The 20,138-nt window shown below is 36.9% G+C and overlaps 1 protein-coding gene across 1 annotated transcript in view; it reads left to right on the forward strand.

Moving 5' to 3' along the window:
- The first annotated feature begins 472 nt into the window (after window positions 1–472).
- Window positions 473–20,138, forward strand: part of USP24 (ubiquitin specific peptidase 24) — a 51,920-nt gene continuing 32,254 nt past the window's right edge. Inside the window, exons 1-23 of the mRNA XM_010582323.1 lie at window positions 473–634; window positions 1,610–1,677; window positions 3,111–3,254; window positions 3,830–3,952; window positions 4,827–4,862; window positions 5,452–5,517; window positions 6,998–7,063; window positions 7,867–7,941; window positions 8,717–8,875; window positions 10,199–10,313; window positions 10,848–10,951; window positions 12,146–12,253; window positions 12,752–12,847; window positions 12,950–13,111; window positions 14,960–15,067; window positions 15,753–15,902; window positions 16,679–16,810; window positions 17,336–17,447; window positions 17,701–17,777; window positions 18,674–18,814; window positions 18,967–19,020; window positions 19,213–19,328; window positions 20,010–20,076. Of these exons, the coding sequence (XP_010580625.1) occupies window positions 1,645–1,677; window positions 3,111–3,254; window positions 3,830–3,952; window positions 4,827–4,862; window positions 5,452–5,517; window positions 6,998–7,063; window positions 7,867–7,941; window positions 8,717–8,875; window positions 10,199–10,313; window positions 10,848–10,951; window positions 12,146–12,253; window positions 12,752–12,847; window positions 12,950–13,111; window positions 14,960–15,067; window positions 15,753–15,902; window positions 16,679–16,810; window positions 17,336–17,447; window positions 17,701–17,777; window positions 18,674–18,814; window positions 18,967–19,020; window positions 19,213–19,328; window positions 20,010–20,076 (2,244 nt within the window). The 5' untranslated portion in view covers window positions 473–634; window positions 1,610–1,644. The remainder of the gene's footprint in view (window positions 635–1,609; window positions 1,678–3,110; window positions 3,255–3,829; window positions 3,953–4,826; window positions 4,863–5,451; window positions 5,518–6,997; window positions 7,064–7,866; window positions 7,942–8,716; window positions 8,876–10,198; window positions 10,314–10,847; window positions 10,952–12,145; window positions 12,254–12,751; window positions 12,848–12,949; window positions 13,112–14,959; window positions 15,068–15,752; window positions 15,903–16,678; window positions 16,811–17,335; window positions 17,448–17,700; window positions 17,778–18,673; window positions 18,815–18,966; window positions 19,021–19,212; window positions 19,329–20,009; window positions 20,077–20,138) is intronic.

Here is a 20,138-nt window from a genome sequence, read left to right on the forward strand (position 1 = left end):
TAGTGTCTTGTATTTCCTAATGTGATGGGGTGAGAGGGTGATGAAATTGGCCTACCTTAGAATAAACTATTCCATATTGGACAGCAGTTGTTGAACAGAGGATTAATATGCAGATCTATGAAGATCAAGGTTTGTTCTCTACAGTCTCACAGGGACTGGAAGTACTTATCACTTGGCTCTAGGATCTGATATGCTAAGGAACAAGATTTTCCACTTAAATAGGCAATTAGTTAGCAATTAGTTATGTAAACATAGTAGTTATCACCTACAGGAAATACATAAAGGTATGTAATCCCTTCAATTCAAATTGAAGACTTTGAAAAACACAAGCAGCCTCAGGGTTGTTGAGAATTTGACATGCTTGTTACAAGCACAGCCGCTTTTTCTGAAGCTGCTAAATCCTTTAAAGAGTCAAGAAGAGAGAGAGAAAGAAAAATTGTTTCACTTGAACTTCCTTTTTATTCACAGAAAAATGATGAAAATGGGAATTGCTCTGGTGAAGGTATTGAGTTTCCAACAACTAACTTGTATGAACTGGAGAGCAGAGTTTTAACAGATCACTGGTCCATACCCTATAAGCGGGAAGAGTCTTTAGGCAAATGCCTAATTGCATCCACCTACTTAGCAAGACTAGGTAAGTTCTCTTTCTACACGTATAAAGATTATCTGTTCAAAGGATTTCATAGCAGTATGGTGGGCAGTTATGTCTTTCGTGTTAATCTTGCAGTTGTTTACTTAGCACCCTGCAGAATGATCACATCTCTGTGAAAGTGGTTAACAGTGAACTATTCTACCCAATGCTGTAAAAAGAATGTCGGTCTCTTTTTTTTCTCTAAAGTAATTTGTTTACTTAAGCTTTTTTAAAAAGTGGAGCACATGTTTCTTTATGTTCTAATGGTTGTAAGAATTACTGTTTTTCAGAGCTGAATTACTGACTCTTTTTTTCATTGTGCTCGTTATTTTCTGTTCGTAAAAACAAGCTGTCATCTAAATCCATGCTGTACCACACTTGTGTAACTGGTTGTTTTTCCCTAGTGAAATGCTTATAGTGCATTAGACCTGAATTTGACTTTTCTGTATTCAGTACTTTGGCTGAGCTTAAGAGTGCTATGGAGGCATCATGCCGAACAACTGATATAGAATGAGAGTGCAAGATAGTTTTTCCATCATGCCTGATGGCAGACTAAAGGGATGTTATAATCTGTTGGAAGAATTGAAGTTGTTAGGTGGTTCTGGTTTGCTTCTTTGTTTCTAACCTCTGTTAAAAGGCTGTACTTAAAATTGATTTTGGTTGGAGGCTGTGAAGCATCAGCAATGATCTGAAGTTAGTATGAATTGTAAATCTTGAAGGGAGAAATACTTATGGTGCTAATAAAGCTCGAAGAAGTTGTAAAAGATGGAATATTGGGAAACTTCTTATTTCTAAAAGGCAAGTTCTCCTGACTCACACTTTTTTGTGGCTGAAAAACATGCTAGTTATGAATGAACAGTAGCACACTTCCTGCTGGTTTTGGTTGGTGTTCCCAAAAACTTGCAATGAGGTCCCTGAGGTAATCTTAGAAAGTATTTTTTTCAAATACTTTAAAAAAGCACTCTCCTTTCTGTAAAGGTCTTTCTGATTCTGATGAGAATTGCAAGAGATTTATGGACAGATGCATGCCTGAAGCATTTAAAAAGGTAAGTAGGGTACAGTAGACCAATTCAATGTTTCTTTGTGTTCTTCATGGCAGAAATAGTGTTTTGTAATCCAGACTTCAGAAACTGTGGTAACTGGTGAGTGTGTTTTTAGATTAAAAGCTTACTCAGATTATTTTCCTAGATTAAAATCATACATAGAATTAAATTTAAAATCATACAAAGTCCCAGTTCTGCAACTCTGGGCAGTTCTGCTCCCCTGCCTCCCCTGCCCTTAAATGAAGAGCTCTGTAGTAATTAGTGAAGCCTACAGACAGGTTTAAAGATCTTTGGACACAGCCATTAGTGGCAAGTTCAGAATCAGATTTCCTTTAACTCTATTCTTTCTGCTCCTTCTTTGGAGGATTGCTGAATTCTTTCTTACCTCTTCATGATAGGTTTATAATGTGTCTTTCCCCTCGGTGCTTAATGCCTAATATGCCTCTGTGGCTGTTCTTCTCTGGGTCATTGTGAATTTTCTCCACTTCCCACTATTCCATCCATTTTTGATAGTGCCTAAATTTCTTGCCCAGTTTTTGACCATATGTAGAAAAACATATTTACACCTTTTTAAAAGTTACTTAGTACTAATCTTAAAATACTGAGGATATAAGTATACTTAAGGAAGATAGAAATTTAAGGGAAAAAATCTTTTTCCATTTGGCTATTAGAGTAATAACCTTACATATAATGCTTTTAAATCACTTGGTATTTTTTGCATATTAACTGAACAGTGTAGATTGCTCCTCCAGAAGGGTAGTCTGTAGAAATCTAAGTTCAGAATGTGCTGAATTACAATTTGCTGAAATAGATGCAAGAAACTCTATTAATGATACAAAAAGTAATTGTATTTAAAGTAGTGAGCTTTTTAACTGCTTACATTCAGACACAGCTAGCAGAAATTAGATGAAGTTTGCAGATGGAAGCTCAGTGTCCTTTCTAAACAACCAGATTAGACCAGATTTAAAGAACATGTTTCAGTAGGTGGGAAAGCAGAATTAAATACCTCTCTCTTTATGGTGCATATTCTTTGTGTGAATTGGTAAATGGTTATTACAGCTGAATCAGTGCAGCTTTGTGGCACGCCTACTTAAAGACTTAATAGTTGTGTGTTCAATCTGCAAACAAATTAGTTTCATATTAGTTGTTCTTTGCAAAGGTTACAGTCTTTACTAATGCATGGAAATGGAAAGCAGTTTGCTTTGATACATTTTATTTTCCGTCATAAGCTGTGATTTAAGGTGTTCTTCAATGAAATTACAAATTTAATTAACTCTTAAGCCATTAGTGCAGGAAGAGCATCTGAAAAACACACCAGACAGTGATTAGTACACTCTAAGGAAACATTTGGCCTGAAAACAGTCTCAGGGGTTGATACATTTTTCCTGTTGTGTGATTGTGCTCAAACTTCAAAAAAATTTTATTTTTTTTTTTAGCTGTTGACATCCAGTGCTGTTCACAAATGGGGAACTGAAATCCATGAAGGAATATACAACATGCTTATGCTGCTAGTGGACCTAGTTGCAGAAAGAGTAAAACAAGATCCTATTCCTGTGGGCCTGCTCAGTGTACTTACAATGGTATTTGACTCTCTGATGCAGTTTCTAATATTTGGGTATTTGGCTTTTCATATTAATGCTGCTGATGCTTTTTCTAACTATTTAAGCTGTAGTGTATTGTCTTACAATCTGCAGCCATTGCCTGCTGCAGATTTTTAACATCCAGTATGCAATACCTAAGGCACGAGTGCTGTTCAAAACTTCTGAAAACTAGCATGTTCAAAAAAAAAACCAAAACAAAAAAACAAACCACATCTGCTGTCACTTCAGTGTTTATTTTTTAAAACTGATACCACATCTGCTGTCACGTCACTGTTTATTTTTTAAAACTGATACTTTGAGTTCATTTCCCCCTTTTATGACTATCTGGCTCGCATGGGTATTGGATATTGTCTGTACAGAATGGAAGCTTCAGAATGCTTTCTACAGTGAGAACTGAGAGGCAGGAGCAGGGGTCTTCTGTTAAACTTTATTTTTTGCTAGATCTTTAACTGTCAACCAGGAAAATGCTCAACTGAAAAAGTCAATTATTATCAAGATAAGTTTTGAGACTGGCATAAGCCACGCTGTTCATTGCCATGGGCTTTTCTTTCAAGGCATTTAACCCCGACAATGAATATCATTTCAAGAATCGAATGAAGGTATGCCAGAGAAACTGGGCAGAAGTCTTCGGGGAGGGGAACATGCATGCTGTCTCGCCCATATCCACTTTTCAGAAGGTGAGCATAGCCATGCCCTAAAAGCTATTTCTAGGGTAGATGTGTTTGTTTCAGAAAAGATTGATTAGTAAGTATTTATAACACAAGAAAGCTTAAATGTGTCACCAAGAATTACAGCAAATAGATCTTCAGTACATGTTGGTCTGTATAAATTAATTTGTCCTCTCAAATTGTCCCAGTTCTCTATTAGAGGCTGGATTTAGAAATTGGTGTACTTTCATGGCTAAAGTAGCACCACAGTCAGATGGGTAGATCTGTTGTAGCTAAGGACTGATATCTGTTTGGCTGTTGAGTGTGAAATGACCAGGATAACTCAAACTGTACAGTTCTAGCACAGAATTCATGCTTTTCTGACAGTCAAGGATAGGGTATCTTCAAGTAAGACACACTGGTAAGGAGGTAGTTTTTGAGGTTTACACTGTCTTGTCACAGTTGTTCCAGATGAGTGGGGTCTAAAAAAGCATCAGTGGAGTTGATCTCTCCTTCAGGAGACAAGTTTGTGGCCGTAGAAAGAAAATTCTACATCTGCTGGTTTGGGAAGGGCTCTTTAGTAATGTTTCACACTGCTAATGTGCTATAAATACAGTTGCTTGTGAGTCAGCAGCCACAGCGTGTACTGTTGCCACAGCACGTGGTCAGTGATGTCAAGCGGAGTCCAAAAAAGGGTGATGCTAATGAGAACCAACCAGAGCTCCAGTTACACGCTTATTAAAGGAGCTGTTACAAACACATTGCTGTTTTCTTTGAAATAATAGTGTGTGCATTTGAGGTGTGGGTTAATAGGCTGAATGTCTGTCCAAATCTCTCTTTCAGAAGACAAATGTTTAGCATTAATGTTGCAGCTACTAATTTGTTAATGTTTTAATTGTTCAAGGAACCTCATGGGTGGCTGGTGGATCTGGTAAACAGAGTAAGTAACTGTAAAGCAAGCAGAATTGTTATTTGTCACTTGAATTCATTGGTCTTCAGAGATAATTTCTTCTCCCCCTCCAGACTTGTTTTTCCACTCTTTACTTTTCTGACAACCACAGAAAAAAAGTTTTAAGATTTTGATCCTGCCTATATATAGGGAAGGGGCCTTGCTAAATACATCTTTTTGAGTTGCTGCCTTCTCCCTTGAGCACCTTTACCCTAACATGATAGCTATGATTAGAGGAAGTCAGGAACTCAGCTTAGGCTGCGGTGCTGTTTCCCAGTCAAATGTGCCAGGCCGGTCAGCTGTTGCTATACGTGGTCTAGCTTTCTTCCCTATAACCATTTTTGCCCAAGACAGTGTTTCTAGCTTGATGTTTAAACTGGTATCAGGTATAGTTGCATTGCATTCCCCAGTGTGCCCCTGAACTTCCATGAGAACATAAAGCTTATGTTGAATGTGATGTTCCATGGTAGAGGATATTGTTGGCATCCCAGGAACTGTCAATGGAGTATTTTCTATAACAGCTTATTTAAAACATAAAATACTGTAGTTCACTAACATAATACTGATTATTCTATTTCAGTTTGCAGAGTTGGGTGGTTTTTCAGCAATTCAGTCCAAACTCAATTCAGAAGATATTGAACTTGGGGTAAGTTCATCTTGTGTCATGAGACTTCTCCCTTTCCATTACATACTTCATGTAGAACCAGTAGCATCCCTTTTGGCAGTGGTTTTACCTTTGCTTTGGTACCAGAACAACACTCCCACAGAGCCCTGGAGAAGTGCTGTCAGACTGGAGGTCAAATGAGGTAATGCATAAGAATCCTAACTAAAGAGCTTTTGAGACTTCACAGAAAAGAGGAAGGGTTAGTGTACCTTTCTGGCTAACATTCAGTCTTCCTATTAGACATCAGTCAATCTAGTTTCACTGTCTATTCACCAGTACATTCCTGGTTTTCTGTTTACTTCAGCCGTAGCTGCATTTAGCTGCAAGTGAATTGACTGCTGTCATTTATTATAGAAATCATTGTTTAAGGAAAAAAAAAATCCTTAGGAAGACAGACACTGTCTAATCCTAAGCAACTTTTCAGGAGCTGTGTCTTAAAAACTGACTGGTTCAACAGTGCTAAACTATTTTTGGTGACAAAGCCTAATTTGTTTAGTTTTTGCTTCCTAACCTATATTCAGGAGACTTCAGAATCTTTAAAGCTTTGAAGAACAAGGAGGCTAAGGGACAACAATGTCATTTAGAATCTTGTCGCCCAGTATAAAATCAGTCTGCTTTCAGTGAAATGCCATTTGGAGAGAATTAAACTTCTTTTCTTGGGATATTGATATTTGCTGCTTTTTATAAAGAGATAGGTTCATATGTGAGCATGACAGAACAATAGGAAAACTCGGATTCAAATCCTGATCCTGCAATAGAAACTTTGACTTTAATGATTAATAACTGCTTGCTTAGGAAGGAAGTCTGGGTCAGCATCAATTAATTTAGGCCCTTGACTGTAGTGGTGCACACTCAATTTCACAATTCTTGATTCAGTGTGAGAAGAAACCAATTTTTATATTATTTATTAGCAAACAAATGCCTTTATGCATTTAACTTCTAGATGATAAATATCACTTGAAGATCATTCATTGAAGAGATCTTGACATGTATAGGACAGACACATTTACCAAAGCTTTCTCCCACTTAATGCTTTGGGAAAGAAATTTGTCATCTGGCTTTAACCTTAAGCCTTGCATTCACACTTCTCGTTGCCGTAGAGAGCAAGCAAAATGTGATTTGTCCCTTTCCGTCTGTTTGTATCTGTGACTGAAACAAGATCAGACAGAGAAGACTGAACAGAATGATGAGAGGACCAAGATCAGTGAAAACTGGAAAGGCATTTTTTGTTTCAGGCAAAAATATATAACACATACTGTATGCTGTAGAGTAAATCTCTTTCCTGAACCATGTGTTGTTGCAAAGTACTTGCACACCAAAATCAATTTGTAGCAAATGACTGGAAATTATCATATGAGAGAAATAATACTTTTTCACCTTCATTTGCTTTTTAAGGTATAGATCACTAGCTCTGAAAAGATCTCTTATACATGCACGTAAATACTTGTTGTATTTCTTTCAGGCAATCTCTGCATTAGTTCAACCATTTGGAGTTTGTGCAGAATATCTTAACTCTTCTGTAGTACAGGTAAAAAGCCTTTGTTATGACTTATCAAAGGACTGAAAATTAGATTACAACTGTGTTGGTGTGAAACTGGTGACTAATTTGAAAAGCCTTCAAAACTCACATTGCATAAAGTACAAGAACCATTTTGAGCATCCTGAGGGTGATGGATAAAGGGCTCAGACAATGTTCAGATTAATTTTCTAAGCACAGGGATCTGTAGTCACGTATCGACATCTGCAACAGTGAGAAGCTTTGCCACTGCCATTAGTAAGCTTCTTCAGTGTCAAGCATGTGGGAGAAGAATCTAGCCCGATGGATGGATTTTGGGTTAAGTTTAACTTTCTGGCTGAGATCAAGCCTGTGGATATGAGAGCTTACACTGGAAAAATTGTGGTACAGGAAAAAATTCACCATGATATATTTGTACATGCAAATGTACTGCAGGCTTCACACCTGCACTCACTAACGAAAGCTATTGATTTTTTTAAGTCTTTATTTGAAGAGGAGGTAGTTTAGAAGCCACAGGGAGTCAGAAGGGCACGTGCATCTAATAACTGATGTATTTTGAAAGGTTGGTTGGTCTGTCTGTCTTTTTTTTGCAAACCTGTATTATGGTGGTCTGAAATGGCTTCTTACTCTAATTGCTTTTTTCTGGACATACCTAGCAGGATAGTTTTATGTATGTTGTAGGTATTGCTTTATGTCTAAGGTAATTGTGAGTTTTCAGCTATGTATTTCATTTTGCTGCAGCCAGATCTTCTGAGTAATGTAATTGATTTCAGCAAACATAAAATGATTGTCATGCCTTTTCTCATGTTCTTTAGCCCATGCTGGACCCAGTCATTCATAAAATGATTAAATATGTGCAGAATGTAGAAGAAAAGGACTTGAAAGACAAGGTAATTTTTTATATATTAAATATTTAGGAAGAACTTACTGTGTGTCTTGGAAATGCTGGCAATGTAAACTAGAACAATAGCTTTATTTTCACTGGCAAAAATACAGCCTGTTATGAATTCTGACTGAATGACAGAACAAAATATATTTGCCCAATTCCATTCAATACCCTTTTCAGTAGATATCTGATGTTATGACCATTTTTAAAATACTTTGCTGGTGTTGCTATCAAATATGTTTTTGTTGGTACCCTTCTGCAATGTGCTGAATGCTCACTCCTCTAACTGACTTGAAGATGCTTACTGTCTTGCAGTCTGTTAAATTATTATAATTAGTATGCATATGATTGTTGCATTAGCTGTTTGCTTCTGAGAATTTGGTAACTGTTGATAAAATGTCCGTGTAACTTGTGACTACTTCCTGTATTACCCTGAATTTGGCATTCAGTTCTATAAGATTTTTTTAAGTGTTGATTTTTTACTTAGACTTAAATTGTTAATCGTAAACTGGAAAGTGTGCATAGGTTGTGTAACTACAGAGGAGCGATTTAGTGTTCCAAATCTGTAGCAAGAGAGTCCACTTTAACCAAAGGTTTTGTTTTAAAATTTCTAGTGTACAAGTAATACCTTCAGATGTACATGGTACTGCATTTCATAGATTAAACAGTCTGTATTGGGTCACTAAACCTACTCTTTGTGAATCATTGAAGTCTGAAACAAAATAGCAAAAATAGCAATGCCTCTATTTGACTTTTGTTGTTGTTGTTGTTTTAAACAGAGACTAGTCAGTATCCCTGAGCTCTTGTCTGGTATCAAACTGCTGTGTATGCGCTTCCAACCTGATTTGGTAACTGCGGTAGATGACTTACGCCTGGACATTCTGTTGCGCATGTTAAAATCTCCTCACTTCAGTGCAAAAATGAATTCCCTCAAAGAAGTAGGTTTGCTTTTTGTGTGTGTGTGTGTGCACGCGCACATGTGCATGTGTGTAGGTGGGATGGGTTGTTAATAAGCCATCGAAACCACAACCTTAAAAAAAGAGGTGGCACAGTATTTCCCGACAAATTATGTTGCCTTAGCCAAAGCTCAGTTCGTAATAAATACCAAAACAAGTTAATATGACAGGAGTTATTTGTAACGTTAGTAGCCACTGCAAGGACTGTGACCTTTCAGTTAGACAACAACTAGCCATAGTTTGAACCTTTTCCAAGAACTGCAATTTCAGATTGATTTATAAGCAATGATCTATGCTATTCATTGAATATTCACTCTGAGATAACCCTGATAATTCAGAGCATCCTATGGGATACCCTGTTTCTCTCCTCCTCTCATTGAGAGAAAAGGGAAGAAAAACCCAAATGAGACATAATCCTAGACTGGTGTCCCAGTCCAGTTATATCTGGTCATTACACTGTGTAACTGTATTTTTTTTTATTACGGTTGTACATGGACACTGTAGTAGCGCCTAGGAGCTGGAGTTTATGGACCAGGGCTCTTTGTGCTAGAATCTTGCATCTAAGTAGAAGAAAACAGTTCATTTTTGATGGGAGTTGTGGTTTAGAGTTGTTCATTCATCTCTTCTTTCCAGAACTCGCACAATTTAAGTGTCCAAAAAAATGCTTTTTTTTTTTTAGTATGCAGACATTGTAAGGTGTTTTAGAGTCCCTCTTTTGTGCTTTTTGCTTCTTTATTTATGGGAAAATTGAGATGTTAAACCTCATTGCTGTTTGGTTCTGAATCATAAAGGCTGTGTGTCCTTGATGAAGTTACAGAAGTGTGGCTTTTGAAGGCTTTAGCAGAAATGTACTCTTACTCCCTAGAGTGAGGAGCCTGTATCGGTTCTATGTTGGATAAAAAATAGGACACCAATTTGTGTGTAACAAGCAGAAGCCTGAGATAACCTACTTCTGGTATATCTGTAGAAATATACCTGGCAGCACAGGCCAGCTTTTCTGTGTCAGACTGAGAATAAGAATCTACTGTATCAAGAGACTGATGACAAGAAGGTGTTTCTGGTCAGGAATTTGCCTTTAAACAGGTTATTAAAAAACAAAAACAAACAAACAAAAACAAAATGCAAAAAAAAAAAACCAAACCACACCAGCCAACCAAACAGAAAAACCTCAGACACCTCCTGTGCTCAAAATACTTCAGGATTCACACTTAAGCTTTGTAGTAAGCCTTTTGAATAGATTTCATTGTGTGCCTATATAATTCATGTGGGAATCATTGTTAGAATCTCACATTTTGCAATTTTTAGGTAACGAAATTAATAGAAGACAGCACTGTATCCAAGTCAGTGAAGAATGCAATAGATACAGACCGATTACTAAACTGGCTAGTAGAAAATTCTGTTCTGTCAATTGCTCTAGAAGGTAAGCACTTTCACAAAGACTTTTGGCATGCGCTTTGAATGTCTTAAATTTAAAAATTCCATCTGTCCCTTTAAATACATTTTAATAGGACACTATTAACAAAGAAGTTCAAGATTTTTGTCATTGTCAAAATAGAGTAAGGAAAACCCTGCAAATTCTGCAACTATTATCTAGTCCTCTATTTGACATCTGTGCAGCTGTCTTCTGCTGTATGTGGGGTTTTTACTCTCAGTTTATCTTTGTATATTGTTAGCCTCTAGAAAAGAGAGAAAATGGGGGCGGGGGGGTCATCCAAGTAGTAACGTTCTATAGGTGTGAATTGCTATCAGATGTATGAAGTAAAACAAAATAAAAAATGGAAAGAGCCTTGTTCTTTTTCTTTGGACTCATAGGTTTGTCTGTAACGGTAGAGAAAGAACTTTCAAACGAAGATAGCTTTGTCTCCCTTCTTTTAGAAGAACTTGTTTATTCTTGTGCATTTAATGTATTTAAGACTGGTTTACATATATTAATTTAGTTGCCTTTGTTTCATAGGTAATATAGACCAAGCGCAATACTGTGATCGTATAAAGGGAATTATTGAACTGCTGGGCAGTAAGTTATCTTTAGACGAGCTCACTAAAATTTGGAGAATTCAGGTAAGCAACCAAGACCAGGCAGGTGCTTTTAGACTGCCTTACAAAAGCAAACATTTTAATGGTGGGATTTGTTTGTTTATAATATATGCATCTCTTTATTGCAAAGTGGAGGTGTTGAGATCTTAACAGTATAATTAATGCAAAGGCTTTCTTCTACTTCTTTCTTTACCATTTAAAATCAAGTGTTCTGGCAATTTCTTGTAACACAGCTGTTAAATCTTATGCTGAAGTTCAGTTCTTTGCAACAAGTGTTAAGGGGCTGCAAAAATATTTGACTTGGAATAAGAGGTTGTCAGCCTGAAATAGGTGATAGAGTGTTTGTCTAGACCAAAGACCATGCCTAAGGATATTAATTTTCATGGCTGGAGGTATAAATTTGAATGCAGCTCATAGCGTGACTTTAAAGACAGTGGGCTCAAGCTGTATGAATTCCTGTTTAACTTCCTGTACATACATATAATTGACTGACAAGTCATCTTTTCACATTCACTTTATGTATATTCAGCTTATCACTGTGTAGGAAAGGTGGCTTGACTGATTAATGCAAATGTCATGTGGAAATTTTGACCAGAAATGTAATCTTCCGCTGCAGCAAATGGTTTTCTTCTCTGTCCAAATGTTGAAATTTTAGACTAACCTCATTGGATGCTGTCAGATGCGCAGTATGTGCGGGCATGGTAGCAAGTCTTGCATGCTTAGTAGAGCTGAAGTATGATTCTAGCTCACTCACTTTTATTCTTTAATAAAATGCAATACTTTCTCCCCTTTTCTGGCTGTTGTTACCATGGTGCTCCCATCAGTGTGGGAGGAGATTTTGTATTGCTTACTTTTGAGTAAAGCCTTAAAGAGTGTCAGAGATGGAGCACCCCACACATGAACTTAACCAAGCAATAAAAATGGTGATGTTTGTATTGCTGGTACCACACCTTACAGCAGTATGAGGCACTGCAGCATCTTGAAGCTGCTGTAATAATGGCAGACTAATTTGTTCTTTCCTGCTTTAGAATTACTTCCAAAGACCTCTCTGCCAGTGAAACGAGGAGCAGAGACAGTTATTCTTACCTTGTGTTTCTAACATATCAAAAGCTGTTATTCTTTCTCACTAGTATGACTAGTAGGATAATGCTTACATGAAGATTTTTCTCTATCTCATTTGGGAGACCTACATTCTCATGTTTTTCCTCCTCTTTTCAGTCAGGACAATCGTCCACTGTGATTGAAAACATACATACCATTATTGCTGCAGCTGCTGTGAAGTTTAGCTCTGATCAGCTCAATCATTTATTTGTTCTAATCCAAAAGGTAAGTTTTCACATGAATTTACATTCCTTAGGAAGAGAATTGATGAGACATATGTGTGCATCCAGCATACCAAAAGGCAAATGCCTTGAATATGTTTATATTTCCTACATAAATATATAAATATAACATTGGCTATAAAAATAACGCTTTTAATACTGATTTTTTTTTTTGTTAACCCAAAAGCCTGGTATGTTACTGTATTGCTAATTGACTTAGATTTTAAGTATGTTATATAGACAGTGCTAAGGTGCTTAAAGTGAGATGTTATTATTATATTTAATCTCTTGACAGTTTATATTTGAAAAAGAGTTGGGCACATTAGTACTGTAACTCCCAGTAACAAAAATAAGGAAATATGCGTGGTGGAAACATACTTGTTTGTTTTTTGATTTTCCTGCAGTAGCATAATTGTAAATTATATTGTTGTGTACACTTGAGACTTAACAGACTGACAGTGCTTGCTGCTTTAATAGCGAATGTTATTTCTTTGTTATGCAGAGCTGGGAGACAGAGAGTGATAGAGTGCGACAGAAGCTGTTGAGCCTGATAGGGCGCATTGGTCGAGAAGCACGGGTGGAGACAACGACTGGAAAGGCATGTGAATGTTTTTCATTTATTTTTTTTTCTTTATTGAATGTAGGGTTGCTAGTCTCTGTACTCCCTAGGTCCTGACTGATCTTGTACTTCTTCCTCTAGGTTCTGGAGGTACTTTGGGAGCTGGCTCATCTTCCAACTTTACCATGTAGTCTTATTCAGCAGGCCTTGGAGGAACATCTGACAATCCTCAGTGATGCCTATGCAGTGAAAGAGGCAGTGAAAAGAAATTACATCATCAAATGCATAGAGGATATTAAGAGGGTTGGTTTATTATTTTATCTTTTCAAAAATGTAATGTTATCTAGCCTTGATGTTGCCCTTTCTTTCAAGATGCACAAATTGCGTGTCCCATCTGTAAGTTCTTACCTTGGGGAGTCCATGAGAGGGGTAGGCTTTGTGTGAGCCAGTTTGTTGACCATGAGGCTCAAAGTAAGTCTCTTGCCTTTGTTTTAAGCAAATTTTCAGCACAAGGAGTGATCATTTTATGGGAAACTACCAGGATGGGCCCAAGGTTAGAATTTGCAAATGGAACCACTATAAAGGTATGTCAGTATTTTAACTGTCCCTTTCATGTGAAAGCCTAGATTAGTTTTCTTTGAGTTAAGCATGTGTTCTGGCATGACCATTAAGTCTCAAAATGCAAATCGATATTTAAATCATAGTAGTTTTGTATTTTAATAAAATACTTAAACTCTTTTCATCTAACATAAAGAAGCCATTCCTGCAGCTGCCTGTGCTAAGATGTTTCCTGGCAGCAGCAGAGATGTGCATGGCTTAAAAGACTGCATATATTCTATCCTGTACTGTTCACATAGCAGGCAGTTTTTCTTGAGGTCTGCAGGAATGCTCCTGTCTTTTTTTTTTTTTTTTTTTGTCTGAAGTATGCTGTAAATAAAGAAAAAGGCTTGTACTTTTTTCATTCATTTCTTTCATGATAAATTAGATTTTGTCTGTGTTGCAGCATCTGTAGAGGATATTAGTTGTTTAGAAGGCATAGTATGTTGCTTCTCAATATCAGTCACACTATTTGTGTGTGTGTTTATGAATACAGATTGCAAACTTTGAATTCTCAATGTCTGTAAAACTTGCAGTTTTTTCTTTTGGATCTTCTCTTGTGCTTTCCTATTCTTGCATTCTTTTTAATTACATTCTAGCAAGGACCTTTATAAGGGTGCTGCAGTGGGAAACACTAGTGGAAAGCTATAATTGTAGGCTAGAAGGGATTGGGGTAACCATACAGCAGGCTTCTAAAAATACCTAATTTTCTTACTTCCCTTCATTAGGGGAAATGAAGACAAACTGGGAGGGAATGTAATATTAAGGCAGCATTCTCAAATACATGAGGGAGTCTTCAGTGGAGAGTTTTCTGTTATGGGCAGGTTACTTTAATCTCTCTAAGTGTGTAGGTGGTATTGGTTGTTGTCAGTATTTAAACCAGACATCACTTCTCTGAACAAGCAACCTCAGTACTGGTTTGTGTGGTCAAACTTTACAGAAAATGAAGCCTCCCAGAAAAGTGATGAGCAGTTCTAACAATGAGGTAGGAGGGTTATTCTTTGTAGGATCTCTTTCAAAATGCAGCTTAAGTATCCTTTGCTTCCTATCAGAGGGCTCCTCGCAGCACCAATCAGAAATTTCTTCTGATCTCTTAACCCTCAGTAGTATTTCAGGTTGGTTCTTCTATTATTCTTGCTTCAGCAATAAATAACATTTGACTGGATTTGCCCTTTTATGCCCTAACAGGCCTGCTTCATCTCCCATAATTGAGGAAAGGTGGTGGTTATCATCTCTCCCTGGTGCAACTGAGTTCTTTTTGTCTACTTAATTTGCATGCTCTCTAGCAAGGAGGTGGTACTTTGGGCTTAATAATAAAGATAGCAAAATGGCATATATGTGTGTCAAAGGACTTCTTGTAGAAAGTGAAGGGCACCTTGTGTGTGTTTGGAAAGGAACCAGGAACAAGTAACTGAAGCCTTCAGAGCTAGTAGCTGTTGTTTTGAAACAGCGGCATTAATAGAAGTTGTTAGGCTTCTAGGAGTCTAAGAGGAAACTTAATCAGTTGTTGAGCATGTACACATGTGTAATTTTTTTTACCTTTCCTACTACTAGTCATCCCAGCACAATAATCCTCAATTTGTGTGGGTGGTGCCAGCATTACGTCAGCTCCATGAAATCACGCGTTCATTTATTAAGCAAACTTACCAAAAACAAGACAAGGTAAGAATATATGCTGAGATGATTTTTGAAGCCTTTGTTACGTCTGTGTGGCTCTGCTTCTGTAGAACATGGAAGTTTGAATTTAGAAGTGAGGAAATAAAATACTAAAAAACATTTTGACAAGTACAGTTTAGTGATGTAGCATAAACAAACTGTTCAAGTAGAGATGCTGTGTTGTGTGCCGTCCATTTGTGTGTGCATGCATATGTATGTATAAATCTGTTTGCTGTGTCAGGACTAATTTATTTTACTCTCAGCTTTTTGTAGAATAATTAACAGGCTCTGTTAAGAAATGAACAATGGCTAATGTTTAGACCAGCTGCTTTGTAATTGAATTGACATTGACTCTTGGAAAACAGACTAAAATATCAGCAAGTCACATGTGTTATACAGTGGCTGAGTGGAGGTGTGGGACTTTGTTTGCAATCTGCAGCACGTGTATTTCAGCACACGCTGAAAACGCTAGTGTCAGGGGGCTTTGGATGCTTGGAAGGGATACAGCTGACTGGTGAGGGGGGAACGATACTCCTTCTGATAAGACACATGTCTGTAGAAGAGCAGACTGTTGTGTGCATGTGCCTGTTCATGTATTTTCTTAAAAATCTCTTCTCTCAATGTTTTGTGGGTTTTTTTGGTTTTTTGTTTTTTGTTTTGGGGGTTTTTTTGTTTGTTTTTTTTTGCCAAGAGCATTATTCAAGATCTAAAGAAAAACTTTGAAATAGTGAAGTTGGTGACAGGAAGCTTAATATCATGCCACCGTTTGGCTGCATCTGTGGCGGGTCCAGGAGGGCTTGTTGGAGCAACGTTAGTGGATGGCCGATACACTTACCGGGAGGTACTGAACCCTGAATTTCTTACTACCTTAGGTTTTTGAAAACATGTAGTGTATTACTGACCAAGTTGCGTAAGATTAGGTAATGTTTCATTTTTTGGAATTCACTGGTATGTGTGTTCTCTCTGGTGAATAATTACACTTGTTTTTTTTTATAGTTCTGACACTTACCTATCAGGGCTTGTTGTAGCCTTGTTACTATATTATAGAGCAAGCGTGGGCAAACATCACAATCTACAAGTTTCTTGGCAAAGTCTTTAACTGGTTGAGAGCTAGATTTCTCCACCTCAGGACCTCCTGTCTCCAAGCTTGTGCATCTTCAGCTTCTCTACCAGCTTCACTTCAGCTACCCTTGTAGAGACTATACCTTTGAATTTGGTGTGAAGCTCTTGAAACCTGAAACAGATTTACTAGTTAGGACATGGAAGCCACACGTACAGATAGCTTGTAACAGTTTGTTGCTGAGCTTTTGATAATTATTTTTCCACACTATTCATGACTTAATAACTAGTGTCAAATAATATCAATATCAGGAAAGTAATCGCAAATCCAAGGGGACTTTAATGTTTCTTTTCAGAAAGGTAATCAAAAAGAAGTAATGTTAAAAACTGTGTAAAATAGAAATAAATTTCACTGCAGAAACAATTTCTGTTTTCCAAGCTTTGCAAAGTGTACTGTTATTTGACAACTAAGTTTGCAAAAAATAAAAAGAATGCTCAGAGTTCTTGCTTCAGAAAGAAAAGTCTTAAGCTTGAGTTTTTTTGTTTCCTCTTTCTCAGTATTTGGAGGCACATCTAAAATTTTTGGCATTTTTTCTGCAAGAAGCCACCCTTTATTTGGGTTGGAATCGTGCCAGGGAGATCTGGGAATGCCTTGTAACTGGCCAGGATGTTTGTGAGTTAGATCGAGAGGTAAGAAAAACTTGAAAAGTTGGTGTCTGTGGTTGCAGAGTGAATCTTAATGGATTATGAATAGCACGTGTGTTTGTTGAGACATGTGAAACATTAAGTAGCAAGCACAAACTCATAAGGCATTTATAAGCTTTGTGTAAGCTAATGGAGCCACTGTTACATGTTCGTTTATGACTAGGATGCTCTTTTAACATTAAACCTGACTGAAGGAGGAATGTTGGCCAGGAGATTAGTTGCAGGTTTATGGATACTGGTTTCAAAAGGGGTAGGTGCAAGTTTGTGGAGTCATAAAAGAGACATTCAGCATTATTTGGGTGAAAGATAACTATGAAAGTGCAGTACCCTAATGCTGCAATACAGGCTGTATAATATGTGAGGTTACTAGGAGATTAGATTTTGAACCTCTTGCTGTAGATAAAACTTCTGTAAGATGAGTTACTACAGTATCTGACATAGTTTGCCAATGCTATATAAAACTATTTGCCCTGACAATGGGGTAAAAATACATCTGCCTTTCATTCACAGATGTGCTTTGAGTGGTTTACAAAAGGACAGCATGATCTAGAGAGTGATGTACAGCAACAGCTCTTCAAAGAGAAAATTCTTAAACTGGAGTCATATGAAATTACTATGAATGGTAAGAAAATGGTTTTGGTCAACAGATTTGTTTCTGAAATATATATCAGAAATCTGCTTCCTAAGCCTTCAAATTAAATATCCAAACAGTTCCATAAATCAATATAATCAAGTGGTCTTTTCCTATCATTTTGAGTTTCAATAGTTGAAGAGGGAAAAAGTTGTCTCCTGTATTTGATATCTTCATTTTTTAAAAAAAGCATAGAAACTTAGCCTGACCTGAATAAAAAGCTTGCACCTTTTTTCACTTTCAGGTTTTAGTTTATTTAAGACTTTCTTTGAAAATGTGAACCTGTGTGACCATCGACTAAAGAGGCAAGGAACTCAATTGGTGAGTGTTCTGGCAAGTTCATTCTTATATACTACCTGTGGCATCTTGGGGATGGGAGATGAGACAAGGCAAGGATTCTTTAGTGCCTGTTTGACATGGTCCTGTTTGTATTTAATATGCAGATCATCCTTCTAGCTTTAACATTGTTAAATTCTGAAGCTAAAAGTCCAGAATTATGACAGTTAAAATTCAGCAATTGGTAGCTGGAAGCTGGTATGTAGCTTCTAAAGCTTTGCAGGAGGAGTGAGTGAGCTACTTCTTTATTAATAATCATGAATTCTAGTGTGCATTTTTTGATTCTCCCTAGCAGGGAAATGTTGCTTTTTTTTTTTCTTCTTCTTCTTTACAAGACATTTAGGCTTATAATATTAAAATTCTAACCTACAATAACTTTTAATTCTATGATCCTTCAGTGTTTTTGTTAAAGTAATGGTTATATGTAAAGTAGTTTTCCATAGGCATTTTAGATCTTTATCACAGAGAGTTAACTGACTTCAAATGCATAATTTTTTGCCAAGTATCATAGTAGGTTTTGTGATGGTTTATTATGTGGTTAGTTACCGTGTTGACCTTTGTGAAACAAATTCCATTCCCGATTAAATTTCTCTGTGCTTTTGAAGTTTTTAATTTCTCGGTTGGCTTGACTGAGAGTGTTCTTTGGAACTTGTTTATCCACCTGTAAACAAATTATTTTTTTTCTAGCATAACTATACAAATCTGCAGCTATTGATTTCACTTTGCACTGTGCCAAAGCTTGGCAGTGTATTGGAAAAGAAAATTTTTAAGGTTCAGTCAAAATATGCTTTTCCAGCAGATGGAAAACTGTTTTGTTCCTGTGGTTCCACTCACTATTGTTTAAGAAGTCCAGTCATGTTTTATTGTTCTCTCTTGTGTAGAGTGTAGAAAAACTGGAATTAATAGGAATGGATTTCATTTGGAAGATTGCAATGGAGTCACCTGATGAAGAAATTGCCAATGAAGCTATCCAGTTGATAATAAATTACAGCTATATTAATCTAACTCCTAGATTGAAAAAGGTAGGCATATATTTGTACGTGAAAATGCTTTGACATTCATAGAGCCTTGATGCTCTGCATGTTAAAATGTGTAATTTGTTGTGTTCTGTCAGTTTGAGTGATTCCCATGATTTTGGTTTAAGTTCTAATTAATTTGTATATTTTATCTTTAGGATTCAGTATCACTGCACAAGAAATTCATCGCTGATTGCTACACACGATTAGAGGTAAAGGGCAAACTTAATTGTTCTTCTACCTACATCCTTTTCCATTTTGTATCTTAGAATTAGAATAATAGGTTACGATAATTCTATTTAAAGAAAAAATTTCTTTCCGCAAATATTTCTGGTCCTCTTAGCTCTCCAGGACGTACTAATTGTCCATGTAAACTAGCACTTATGCTCTGCTTTGTATTCTAGGCAGCCAGCTCTGCACTTGGTGGTCCAACATTAACACATGCTGTTACAAGAGCTACAAAAATGCTTACAGCAACTGCTATGCCTACGGTAGCAACATCAGTTCAGTCTCCTTACAGGTAGGCCTGCCTTTAAAAGAATAAATATGACAGTAGACATTTGTTCCCAGCTGCTTTCCACATGATTTTGAGTGCTAATTAAAATTCTCAGTATTGGTAGTTGTATATTCTGGTGGTTTCTCAATTGAATATTCCAATTACAATGCAATTTGAGTTCCAAAGAGACTTTGAAAAACCTGTGTTATAAACAAACAAACAAAAAACCCCAACAACAACAACCAAACAGAGAAACCCAACGCCCCCCACTCCAAACCGCCAAAACCAAACAAAACAAAACAAGAGAGAAACACAAAAAGCCACAGAAAAGTCCACAAACTATTACCAGCCTGTTAGTCACATAATATTTCTGGGGCAGTGGGGTTTGGTTTGCGTTTGTTTGTTTTTTTTAATTGGGAGAGAAAAGGATGGTTTTTCATCCTCTAGCTTAACTTACACATACCTAAATGTGTGTAGCTTAAATATGAGCGCGGGGTGTACCTTTAGAAACATGAAGCTTCTTCTGAAGCTGGCTACATCTCAAGCAGTATAATGCAAGCTTCTTGGCCTGTTTTCCTAGTTAATTTCAACTGAATTAACTCTAAGGAGTTATATTTAAAAACATCTAATTCATGGTGGTTACCCATTGGCATTGAAACTTAATCTCTGAGACAAGTTACTCTTGTTTTCAACGTTTATCTCTAGGTCAACTAAACTTGTAATAATTGAGAGACTGCTGCTGTTGGCAGAGCGTTATGTGATAACAATAGAGGTAAGATATGTAATTTCTTAGTAAGCAAGGCTAAGAACACAACTTCCAATATTATTAAAATT

Source organism: Haliaeetus leucocephalus, unplaced genomic scaffold, assembly GCF_000737465.1.
Source record: "Haliaeetus leucocephalus isolate CR32 unplaced genomic scaffold, Haliaeetus_leucocephalus-4.0 Scaffold848, whole genome shotgun sequence".
Classification (NCBI taxonomy): domain Eukaryota; kingdom Metazoa; phylum Chordata; class Aves; order Accipitriformes; family Accipitridae; genus Haliaeetus; species Haliaeetus leucocephalus.